A 13,472-nucleotide genomic window follows, 5' to 3' on the forward strand; every position below is an offset into this window, starting at 1 on the left:
AATGCTAGCTAGCAACCTTGATAGCTAGCTAATTAGCTAGCTGTTGGTCGAACGAACGGTGAGTCAATAGAAGGGTCATTTGGTATGATGAATTGCTTTGTACTAATATTAAACACAAGAAGAAAAAAAAAGCACCAAACCAAGTCTTTAAAATAGAAATAAGTAGGTCATAATTCCAGTCTCATCTGTAGGTCTGGATTCAAGTGCAAGTGATTAGTGTCAATAAATGCAAAAGTATTGAAGCATAAAAAAAAAAAAGATGAATGACATCTGTAGCCACATGGCCGAGTTTTGATGAGAAGTTGTCAAACCCCAAATTGCTGATCAACTTCAGCACATCCAAATTCAGCCGACACAGAAAGAGAGAAAGAGTTCATGTTTGGACGCTGGAGAGTTTCTCGGGCTAATGCACCTGCTCAGCTATTCAAACTGCACTAAACACTGCCGGAGGCTCTCGGTTCTTCCTGCCTCCCATCTCTTGGGCCCTCTCACTCCGCCCCGGTGTCACTCGACACGTGCGCTCTCACTTTTGACTCTCCCTGTCCCTCCCCATCTTCCTCCCACCTTCAACCCCTTCAAAGCCACGTCGGCTCAGCTCATGTGAAGCCCGTCCAGACGCTGTTCACCGTTCTCTGTCCTTCATTTCTTGTGTCAGAAAATCAATCGTTAGTTTAGCAAGAATTAGCCGCTCGTCTGGCTGAATAATTCAATATGCACACACTCGCGTACGCACATGGGATGAATGATGCATTATTTTCCAAATCATTTTGACAATTTTCAAACTATTAAACAGTTGATAGGATGAAGTGAGAGAGGAGCGTGTGGTGCAGAGAAGGTCTTGCTTTTATGCATTCCATTTTTCTTGTAAAAAGTAAAAAAAAAAAAATAAAAATAAAATATATATATATATATATATATATATACATATATATATATATATATATATATATATATATATATATATATATATATATATATATATATAGTGCAGAGAAGGTTTTGCTTTTATGCATTCCATTTTTCTTGTAAAAAGTAAAAAAATATATATATATAGTGATATATATATATATATATATATATATATATATATATATATATATATATATATATATATATATATATATAAACGGTAGGTACGTTTAGATAATGAGATGCTTGGCGTCGATTTGGTCTCGGGGGAGGGGGTAAGGAAATAAATATCGATTTTCATCATTTCACTTACTTTATATATTTTCAGTAAAAGCATAATACACACATCACGAGCATGTTTCATCCTAAAGGAGTTTTAACTGAATTTGGCCAAAGAATATTCAAGAAAAACAAATAATAATAAAATTGCTGGTGGAGCTTTGCCAGGGCTGGCTACACAAATTTCTGCTTCGCCGTTGCGCAATTCCTACTCATGAAAAGTCACAAATTGTAACTTTTAAGTTTCAAACATGTCCCAATTTACTGTTGGAAATTTCAATCGTGTCAATTTGAGTCTTGAAATTTCAAGCAAGTTGAGTCAAGTTATCAAGCGCATGTGCAGAGACAGAAATAAAATCCTTTGGGTTACTCAATTTGAACAAATATATATCAGTTGCGCATGATTAAACGAACAATTTACATTTTACTCCAAATATAACAGGCAATACGGTAATACAGTCCTCATTTTTCTTTCTTTCTTGTATTTTTATGTGTTTGTGTGTCACTCGCCGGTCCCGCTAACAGCAATGTCAGAAAATCAATTAATTACTTTGAAGCGGCAGTTAACTGCATCCCCACAATACAGCCACTGAATTATAGAAAAGGTGTGCGACTTTGTGGACTGTACAGTTTCTCATCTTTGACGAGAGCAGTTGAAAGCTGCGTTTATCCTGGTGCACAAATCAACAGCCAACCGGCCGTTTCCCATTATTTGTCCTCGCCTCATCGCCACTTGCTACATCGCCACCTCCCGATCAATGTCTTGTTTGGGTTGGCCAAGTTGTGCCGTTTTGGGACCGTCGCACACCAATATTGATTGGAGTCTTGCCATTGTCGCTGCCCTCGGGCTGGTGCAGCAGAAGGGGACACATAGCTGCTGGCTTTTTATGTGCGTTTAAGAAAAATCCATCCATCTGTTTTCTTTACAGCTAAAGGTCAATTGGAGCTAGCCCATCCCACCAAGGTAGACCACACCCTGGATTGGTCGCCAGTCACTCAGAGGGCTGGAAGCCAAGCAAATGTTGTGACGTAGGTGCAAAATATCAAAGTACAAATACTTTGTGGTTGTACTGTTTCCCCATATTCATAGTCATCAAATCAGTAAAATGTTATTTAAAATGGTTTGACATCTGTCACAAGAATGATTTGCATTGTTCCCATGTTCTGTTGAATCTAAAAAAAAAAAAAAAAATTTTTTTTAAAAAACAAAAAACATTTCAGTTGATATGATTGGCTAATTTAGCATTTTTCTGACTAGCATAAAAGTTGCAGCAACTTATACCCTCGTTTTATTTTCTTCTAATTAAGAGACAAACTATTTTGTGTGCAAGCAAGTTTTTTGTTATTGCAGCAAGTTATCAAAACTGGTATTGCATATATTTTCTAGTAATATTTCTCAAATACATTTCGATCTCTACTTTTTTACTCGACTTAAAGTTGAACCAATATTTCTACTTGATTGCTGTGCTCATAAAATCACAATCAAATTCTTAAATCAAATTTTTACTCTTCCAACAAGAGCATCAATACTTGATACTAAAACAACGATACATTGTGGTATTGATGAAATGCCCAAGTCCAAGTTAACAGGGCAAACTGTTCCTTCAGCACCATGGACAGCGCCACACGAACACAAAGCTGAGTTGACGTGATCTCCTTGTGCTTGCACAGGCTCAAAACATGGATGTTAACTTTACATTGAGTCCAAACGACTCATTTTTAATCCAGAAATGTTGGTCCTCTAAAAAAAAAAACATTCATTCGGAATCAGACTTTGACCTGGAGGAAGTTTCAAGTGATTAAAGTGTGTTTTAAATATTGAAATCTTTCACAATATTAAAATTTCACAAAAAATATATATATATATTTTATTTTGGAAGGAGTTTGGGATTTTATAGCAGCACTTCTCAAATTTTTTACAATTGTTTTTCCACCGCCTTAGGGACTAACATGATTGATTATACAATAGTGAAGTGGGCCTACATCAAAAAAGAAAAAGACATTGGTTTTATTCCATTAGTACATTCAATATTATTGCAAGCCTAAAACCAAACTAAAAAAGACCAACTAAAAAAACAGACTAAAAAATGGAACGGTACTTTCAATGAAAATGGAAGGGAAGTGCTTGGAAATTACAGGAGTGACCCTAAAAAATGGAAAATACGGCGCTGAGTGGCAAAGTGAAAAGGAAATTAGTAGCTGCGAAAGCGCCTGAGGGCAAAGTGGACTCATGTCCCCTGTGGCTACGAGCTTTAGAGGCGAAGATGAATTCAGCTTGACTGACTGCTCTTCCTTCACATTTTGATGTTGTTTTTTTTTTTGACATGCTCGAGGGGGAAGGATGAGTATAAAAACTGCCGGTGAAGGTGAGCGACTTCTTCTTCGAGGTTGATCATCTCCCTAAATTTCGATTCATCTGATTCTTTGAGGGGTTTGTTATCATTTCTCGTTTTTATTCTACTTGGCTTGGAAATCGGACAAGCCGTCGTCACCCGCCGAGGATCCCAGCATGAACTCGGGAACTTTCTCCGGTTCCGGTCCACTGTCCTTGGCGATGTTCTTGATGAGGAAAGGCCGATCGGGCAGCGAACTCTTTGGTAAAGCCACAACTTCTTTCATTGATCAAATTCTCTTTTGGTAAAAATGTTCCTTTTTTTTAAGACAAAGTCTTTATCTGATCAATCTTGCATTGTAAAAAATATATATGTATATCAAAGTTGTGCAATTGATTTTTTATTTTTTTTTTAAACATAAAGACGACATTATGACTTTATTTTTTCTCTCTTTTTTTGAGACTCCACGTGTCTGTTATCAAGATAGTGGACTATAAATATTTCCGAGGGCAAATCACATCCCGTCCGGCTCTGGGCCAGACAAGAAAAGAGGCATTTTACATTTTTTATCATTCCCCTTTGGCCATAGGGGCAGACTGGCATTTTCTCAAAACTCTTCCGACAGCAGCTGTAAGGCAATAAAAGGTTGACTTGATTTAAATCATACGCACTCAATTCCGTGTTATACTCCATATAAAGTTTGGCATACCAAATATTTAGTGGACAAAGTCGGGTCAACTATCTGTTCAACAAAAGTTTAAATGAAAAAAAAAACACATTTTGTAAATGCAATCACTCTATATTATGTGTCTATATTTGTAATATTTCGATTATTTTCATATTATGTGTACCCTCAGGGAACCTCATCCACTACCAGTTTTACATGAAGACTTCTGGATGATAAAAAAATATATATTTTCTGATCATTGTATTTTATGGCAAATGTGCTTTTTTTCACCTCGGAATTCCCCAACATAAACGTGCATAAAATTGATATGAGGGAAACATGACAGTCTGGAATTACTTTGAGTACATGCCTTCGATCCCTCACTGTCCCCTATTGGCCGTAAAGCGGTACTGGTCTGCTTTAACTGCAGGATGGAAGAGGCATTCAAAGCTGACCTGGACTATTTCTACAGGCAAATTCCTTGATGTTATGTCACATTATTGTGAGCGCCACATTGGTTCCATGTGGCCCTTCAAAAATGGCATGACATCATTACAGTGAATGAGAACTGCAGAAAAGATGATACTGAACTGAGATACCATATTATTAAATGTCGAACATGATAAAATAATAACAGTAGGGATATAATGAAAGTTCTTCTATTCAGGGAGATTGGTGAGGAATTTAACACATTTTCCAAAGTCATGGAAAAATTTGAAGTTGCAATAATTATAGTTGTGAATATGTGAAATGTCTCTTAATATGGAAAATTTAAAGGGAAGTTGGTGCAAAGTGGAGAGTATTGCTGTAAATGTCTGAATGAGCTAGTTGATCATTGCAAAGCTGGAATTTGGTTTGACTCAAACGAGAACTGTGAAAGGATTAGGTACATTTCTAAAATGTCTCCATTCATTTGGATTGGTTTTCTTGGAAAATATAGGGAAATATTATTATTTTTAAAAAGCCATTGTTTGGAATGTCTGTAACCGTTTAAAGGTAGGATTGTTTGGATCGGCAGAGAAATATGGAAGGATCAGATAAAAACATTTAAAATTGCCCTCCTAATTGTTTTATTTTTCTCGGAAAAGGTCGAATACTGAAAATTATGGGAATTTAGTAGGGAAATATCTCTTCAGATAATCTTGAATGAGCCAAAAGGCTTGAAGTTGAATTGTGAGGAAAGTAAGGATTTCACGTATATAAAAAAAAAAGGTTACCCGGATCTCCTCAACGAGCTGTTTTTGAAGGACAAAAGTGGAGTTTTGTTGATGCTCTTCAATGTAGGAACACACACACGCACACGTACACACACGCGCGCACACAAACATCCAAGACACGCCCCCCACCTTCGCGGACGGACAGTAAGCTGATTGGCCCGTCTCACCGTCAATCTTCACTCTTGGCAGCTCAGCAACCAATCAACTGACAGCATGAGCAACCGTCGCACTTCCCCGGATGAAACCCAAACGTGGGCTATTCCGGTAAAAATTCAGTAGCTGCGAGCGTCTATGGTCATTTACGGCCGCGCGCACACATACCAATGTGTCGTTGTGCCTTCAAACAAGCTTGACATGTCTGCTCATCTTTTTCGAAGATTGTGACAACTATTTTTTATTTTTATTTTTATTTTCCAATCCTCGCGGAGTGCAGGGGGAACAAACTAAAGGAAGTAGTTATTCAAGACGGCAGCACTTGTAACGGATTTACATCATCCAGAAGAAGACCGAAAAGCTGAGACTTGTCTGGCCGTTTATTGACTGAAAGAGTCGCACAAATGGTCTTCCTTTGGGACGCCAAATACGGTAGACCCGTCATTATCTTTATTGATTATGATTTTTATAATTACATTATACAGGCTTGAAGAAAAATGCACTCTATGACTCATATTGCGTTTTGACTGAAGTATTTTTTTAAATAGATACGAGTCTGACGAGGTCAATTGATGAATGTACTTTTTAATTTTAACGTATAGAAATCAACTGTAAACAATACGGTGATATTTATTGAGCACACGTTTTATTTATTACTTGGGGTGGGGGAGTAAAAAAATATTTTTGACATCATACTTGAAAGTCATTCAATCTCTTAACACTAATGTCAAAATATTCGTAAATATTAGTCCCATGAAAGCAAAATAGGTTATAATGCAAAACTGAATTTGCTTCATTTTGTCCAAATTTATATATGACTCCTATAATAGACAACTGTGAGATAAATTAAGTCTTCTATAGTTCTAATAATTACTTTTCCGGTCTCATGTTATTCTCCATCAGTGCACTATTGGCTACAATGACAATACAAAACATATTGCAGTCAAAAGTGAGCAATAATATGAAGGAGGTTTTAATGCCAACTCCTTCTATTAGTTTTGTGCATGTTTTTTTGCACAATACTGTGGCTGGGGTACAATGTGTGCCAAATCTGACCAGTCATTTTTGCTCTGAGGCATGAACACATGTTGTCAAATTGCTTCAAACTCTTCAGAAAATGTCTCAAATGTGTTTGTGTTTCCAACGATTTGTAATTATTTAGGAGCAGAAGTATTTTCATTCTGATGTGTCAATCAATGGTTCTTCCAGACCCCTGCCCCGGCCGGCGCTACACTCCCCCGTCCACCACGCTCGCCTCGGGGGGAAAGATGGCCGAGGCTCTGGGTGCCCAGGAGGCCGGGGGCGGAGCATCCCTGGTGGGCAAGCTGCGCATGGCCGACCGTGACATGGTAGGTTCAATACAAGTGGCTCTCATGTTTTTATTATCTTTTCGAAAAAAACGAAATAATTGCTCATTTCTTTGGCAGGTGCTTTCAGATCATCCGGGCGAGCTTGTGAAGACGGACAGTCCTAACTTCTTGTGTTCAGTGCTACCCACACACTGGAGGTGCAACAAAACCCTGCCTATTGCTTTTAAGGTCAGAAAACCTATGTTCTATTATTTTTGTCATGTTATCCTGCTTGGAAAAATTCCTTCCATCAAGAGTGTCATTTCATCTCATCATGGCAAATACGCCAACTATTGTTCAGTTCATTTTGAAAAAAGGTTTGGTCACCAAAAAAAACGTTTTAACGCTCAGTAGCATTAAAAGTGAAGATTATTTGCAATTTATTCCTGCAAGAAACATGAAGAGGTAGCAGATGATTTGGTTTTGCGATGTGACCGGCCTGATCTGGCCCCGGAGCCTCCAGTTTGACACCAGTGTGCTGTGATAGATGCCCAGGTGTGAAATTTGACTTCATTGACCTTTGTCCACCCGTCTATGCCGGCGACGTATATTGACAGGCAGAACACATATATTCTTTTCCACAAGGTACGTTTAACCTCTCGTCATATACATGCAGATTTGACTGATTTTATAAAATGACTTTTTCAATCTCTCAAGCCAAAATTTCATTTGTGTATAGCCAGACAGTTTTCTTTGCCATCAGATGTTCGTAACGTAAAATACCTTTGGTCAGAATATGGCAACAATATGATGTTGGCATCCAATATTTATTAATTGGGGGGATTTTTTTGTTGGCTGCACCTAATCCGCTGCGGCTTAGCAGTAAACTGCAAGTAATGCTCCTACAAAAACAAAGCAATTGTTTAACTGCTACATTACCCGACACACATTTTGTACAACTCCTTTCCATGTATTCCAGAAGTTGGATATTTTTTATGGGTTAATGGTCTCGTTACATCCTGTTGACGCTTGTGCGTGTCTTTCCTGCACTTTGGGGCGAAAATGCATTTGTGGCAAAAGTGGCTTTTAGCCGCAGACCCGACTCGTTTGTTGCATTAGCTCGCACTTGCCATCATACATGTGCACGCGAGTGATGTGTTATGCATCCTAATGAAGTGCCACTTATCTCTTCCTGACAACAGATTATTGGTAGGATGCATCAATACCATGATGTCCATTTAACCAATCGGTATCAAACATACAGAAAAAAACAAAAAACTGACATTTTCCACTCTTAATAATACAATATAGATGTCTGTGAAATGTAATGAGGCAAGTAATTTAGGATTCTTCATGATTTTGGCATGATTTTGACATAGCCTATCAACAAAAGCGCCATTATAAACTCATTTCATGTTAGTAGTATTAGTAGCGGTTGTTGTAGATGTCACATTGATCGAGATTTTTTTTTTCAAGTCAAATGCTATATTTAGTATATTCCGTGGACTGGAAGAAAATGATGGCTGGCCTCATACGGTCCCCAAGCCACAGTTTGAACCCCCTAATTTAAACCCACAGTACTGATTTATCATACTCGGAAAAAAAAAATCATAATTAATTGCTGATTTTTTTTTTCTGGGTGCTGATCAGGTGGTTGCCCTCGGCGAGGTCCCTGACGGAACCATGGTGACGGTGATGGCAGGCAACGACGAGAACTACTCGGCAGAGCTCCGTAACGCCACGGCCGCCATCAAGAACCAAGTGGCTCGATTCAACGACCTGCGCTTCGTGGGTCGCAGCGGGAGGGGTAGGCTTGTTGCTCACTTGTGCAAAACTAGACGCACGTGCAAAAATATGCACCACTCTGACATATACTGCACATATACAAGGGGGAAGTGCAAGTGAGTCGAAGTCATTATTCAAAAAAAAAAAACTTCCTGGTAGAGCCCCCCCCTTCTTCCCCCTCTCTTTGACACACAGTTAAGCAAATAGTTGAACTTATCTATTTAAAACAGCAACGTGTTTTTTTTAAGGAGAAGAAAACAAAGATCTTTTATTTCCACACATGCAAATAAAATGGATAAAAGTTCAACATTCACTGAAAAATGACGGAAGGGTCTGCCAACTTGTGGCGCCTAAAATAACTAATTATTTCTTTGCTTTTTGTTTGGAATAGAACATGCGGTTTTCCCATGGATTTGTATTTTTTTTTAAAAATCACTAAAATTGTATTCACTTTTTCCACCATATGGTTGGTTACACTACTCAGCAAATTTTAATAAGAGCTGGTTTTATGTGACATTTTCATTTTTTGGGTTTTAAGTTTGACTTTATAACAAGCCTGTGCAATACCACGAGTTCAAATTGATAACTATGATGTTTCAGAAAAAAAATCATTTTGATTACTCTGAAGAGTATTTGTTGACTGTAATTAATTATCAAGACTAGTCGTACGCCTTAAAAGTCCAAGGCTTCTCTTGAAGTTGCGAAATGTAGTAGACTTTTACATTTACTGCATATTTTGCACATTCCAACCATAATGTGAACAGTTTTGAGGATGAGTCACCAAAGGACTACTAGAGGAAGTCAACTGGCAATTTGTTTGAATAGCAACGGTTGTCTCATATGCTCATTTGCAAACAGCATTGGGAGTAGTGATGATGAAGAAAATATTAACTTATTAATCAGAGATTCCTATTTTGGAGAAGTTGTATTAGTGTCAGGTCCTTGCCTGGTTAAATGTACAGATCAAATAGTAATTATTATTCATGAATTGATTTTTTTAACATGTTGTAGTTGCTCTCTTCGACAGCTTCTAAACGTTGTCTCGTGTATCTTAATAAGAAAATCAAAATATTAGACCAAGCTGTCAGTATAGTACAACCAAAATTAAAATGATATTTTCTATTATTTTTTTATTAATTTCACATAAATGTGATATTTATGCTTCTGATATTTTCAGCCAGTAAAGCAAAACAAAACCAATACTAACTACTCAAAATATACTTTTCTTATTTCCATTTTGTGGACATTTTCGATTTACCTTCAAGTGTCTTTCTTTTGTCTGGTGTCTACCAAACTTGAATTGCGTATTCTAAACTTTTTTTCTCGTCCTCCAGATGGATTAGAAAAAAAAAATTATATTGGTAATGTGTATATTAAGAAACACAACTAATTATGTGCATAATTATGTCTGTTTAGAGTAAGCTTTGGATCGGATAAAATATCGATCTTTACATCGATAAGATTCCTCCATTTTGTTTTTAAATCATTTTTTTTGGTCTCTTTTCATAGGCAAAAGTTTCACCCTGACCATCACAGTGTTCACAAATCCCTCCCAGGTGGCCACATACCAGCGAGCCATCAAAATCACAGTGGATGGTCCCAGAGAACCGCGACGTGAGTAACAAATCTGACCAATCAAGTCATGTTCTTCAGCTAGTTGGCTAAGTTCGAAACTTGAATCCTGCCTTTTGAAATGGCAGCTATAAGTGAGTCATCCATGCAAATGCCAACTTCCTCTAACAGTTCACTTTGCGCACGACCGTCACTGTTCTCTCACGCACACCGACATGTACGAGCACACATGCCTATTTTCGGTTCACTATTACTTTTTTGTTTTTTCCTCCCCCTGTTAGAATTATATTGCACCAACTTGGGACATCTGGGGTTGAATTTAGGAGACATGGTTGAAAAGGAGTGTTTTTGGCGCCATCTTCTGGCATAAATAGGCAATTTTAAACCAATGGGGAGCTTCAGGGGTAATTACTCCCTCTAGTTCACAATTAACGGCAGGGATGGGGGGGTCTCTTTAAGGAGACTAAGACTTTGACCAGTCTAGAAGAAAAAAAAGTAGTGATTTGGCACCATCTGGTGGCACTTTTAAACCTTCTCTTAATTGAGTGACAGGGCTATGCATGTATAAAAAAAAAAAAGTGCTTTGACCTGATCTTGTGCCATCTATTTCGGCAATTATAAACTATTCGGGGAGGGTGTCAATTACGCTCAGTTTTTCACTATTTGTGGGCGGGGCTTTCTAATAGCTGGGGATTACACCCATTAAGAGCTTTGAAGTGTAACCAACACCACACACAATGTGCACATGTGCATTAACACACACACAGACTCACACACACACAAAAGGCATGCTACTGTACACTAAGCTCAGTAATGAAATCCTCTCTTAGGTCATCGGCAGAAGATGGATGACATCAAGCCCGGGTCCTTGGCCTTTTCCGAGAGACTCACAGAGCTGGAGCAGCTGAGGCGGAGCTCCATGAGAGTGACTCCCCCACACCACCATCATCCTCATCATCATTCTCATCATCATCATCATCATCATCATCAGCCCTCCGGTTGTAACACGCGTCAGTCGACGGCAGCGGCCGCATTGCACTCGGCCACGTTCTCCAGCCCCACCCACACCCAGATGGCAACTGGTAAGTGACACAAAGTAGGCATCAGTGATGTCCAAGTTTTTTAGGTGTAGTTCTCTGTCACAACAGAACATTAATAGTATGTCGATATGGAAGTGTTCCTCGTTACTGTTTATTTTTGTGTCATCACAAATCGGAGGCACTAAACGATGGTATCATTTCCTCTTATTTGCCTGGTTGTGACGCTGGAAGTAAACCGATACACGTGCGCACTAAATATGTCCAAAAAAAAAAAAAAGAGGAACACAAGCCGTTGGAAAATCGGCCGAGTTGAGCAATCTCAAGTTATATTAAAATCTGCGCTCCACTAATTAGAATGCGATTGACCAGTCCTGTCTAAAAATGGCCGCCTTGTGGCGATGTCGCTTCGGATTGGGCTACTTATCTATAAAAGCAGGTTGATATTACTTTCATCATTCATATTCCACAAATGCAATAATGTCCACAATGCCGTGTAGGGGAGCTTAGAACCTTTTCTCATAAATAAAATTTTTGACTTGACGTTCTCTTTATGTTTTCAAAGACTAAAATCCAAATGATGTGGCAAGAAATTCAAGTCTCCTCATTCTGTGCTTCTCTTAGAAGGGCGACAGATGCAGTCATCTCCATCATGGTCCTACGACCAATCCTATCCCTATCTTGGACAGATAACCACACCTAGCATCCACTCCACCAATCCCCTTTCACCAAGTCGCTCATCGCTAGGCGAACTGTCTTCACGTCTTACAGGTAACACGCACACATTTAACAATGTACAATCAAAAGAACAAATGCATAAGCCGTGAACTTTGCCCTCATTCAGGTCCCGACCTGGCCGCATTCAGTGACCCGAGGATGACCTTGGAACGATCGTTCACCTCTGTCCCCTCCTTACCAGACAGCCGCTTCTCAGACCCGCGGGTCCATTACCCCCCCACGGCTGCCTTCACTTACACCCCCCCGCACAATCCCGTCTCCAACGGCGCCATCGGCATCACCATGGCGACAGCGATGGCCACCGCACCTGCCGGGAGGTATCACACTTACCTGCCTCCTCCGTACCCGACAAATACGCCACATCAGGGCCAGAACAGGCCCTTCCAGTCCACCTCTTCGCCGTATCACGTGTACTACTCCACGGCTGCGGGCTCGTACCAGTTCTCCATGATGGCCGGGGGAGGCGGCGGTGACGCTCGTTCCCCGCCCAGAATTTTACCCCCTTGCACTAACGCTTCGACGGGCTCTCCGCTCCTGCACCCGTCTTTGCCTAATCAGAATGAGGGCGTGGCTGTGGAGGTGGAGTCCAGTCATAGTAGTTCCCCGGCAAACGCGGAAGCTGTCTGGAGACCTTATTGACGGGAATCAACAAATATTTTTATCAACATTAATTGGGATCGTCACAAGGTTTTGATGGCAGTGTGAAAGTCAGAAGCTCTACTGATTTGCAGGACAACCCCGATCACTGATATTCAAGGTCAAAGGTCATATTTGTACATTCATATTTTCAGCTGATCTTCTATTACAGTGGTGCAGTGACTCTCCATTTAACCAGGCTTGTCACTTGAGTCTCAAATCAACGTTCGCCCATTTGAATAAACATGCAGTTTGATGCCGTCATCTAGTTTTTTGCTCATTAAAATAAAATGAACAATGTGACAGCAAGTATCTCTAAAACGCGTACATTGGAGTTCTCGTAGGTCAAGGTACCACTGTAGTATTTTTATTTTTTTTATTTTTTTTTTAACGCTGACTGGGTTAGCTCGTTTGCCTTGTTCTGTGGTTGGAGTTCAATTCTCGACTCAGGCTTTATTATGTGGAGTTTGCATGTTCTCGTCATGCTTGTGGGGTTTTTCTCAGCTTCCTCACACATTCCAAAAACAAGCATGTTTGTTTTTTCATTTAAAACTCCAAATTGTGCATAGCTCACCCAAAATGCTGTTTTTTGTTTGTTTTTTTTAAACAAACGAGGTTACTTTTAAGTTCTTTATTGAATTCACATGTACATACCTGAAAATAAAAGATGAAATGTTGCTTTGTCACCCATCATATTCAACCACTGCCACCATTTTTTTGGGGGGGTTGTTGCCTTAAACACCTAATAAGGTCACTTAAAATACAGTAAATCTAAAATCAGCTACATCCTTTTTTAATCAGGTTGTTGAATTGTCCCACCAAAATGAAATTATTAATATGGTGTAATTGCAATTGGT

The 13,472-nt window shown here is 39.2% G+C and overlaps 1 protein-coding gene across 2 annotated transcripts; it reads left to right on the forward strand.

Moving 5' to 3' along the window:
* The first annotated feature begins 3,423 nt into the window (after positions 1-3,423).
* Positions 3,424-13,292, forward strand: runx1 (RUNX family transcription factor 1). 2 transcript variants are annotated; one of them, XM_085905527.1, is made up of 8 exons: positions 3,424-3,785; positions 6,768-6,907; positions 6,986-7,096; positions 8,498-8,654; positions 10,142-10,246; positions 11,035-11,286; positions 11,866-12,012; positions 12,086-13,292. In XM_085905527.1, the coding sequence occupies exons 1-8, from the start codon at positions 3,698-3,700 to the stop codon at positions 12,616-12,618; spliced, it is 1,533 nt and encodes a 510-aa protein (XP_085761653.1). In that variant the 5' UTR covers positions 3,424-3,697; the 3' UTR covers positions 12,619-13,292. The 2 variants fall into 2 exon arrangements, with proteins under 2 accessions (XP_085761653.1, XP_085761646.1); XM_085905520.1 differs by lacking the exon at positions 3,424-3,785 and adding an exon at positions 5,787-5,990.
* Positions 13,293-13,472: the final 180 nt, after the last annotated feature.

This window comes from Syngnathus leptorhynchus, chromosome 1 (assembly GCF_054491065.1).
Source record: "Syngnathus leptorhynchus isolate UIUO chromosome 1, UIUO_Slep, whole genome shotgun sequence".
Lineage (NCBI taxonomy): Eukaryota > Metazoa > Chordata > Actinopteri > Syngnathiformes > Syngnathidae > Syngnathus > Syngnathus leptorhynchus.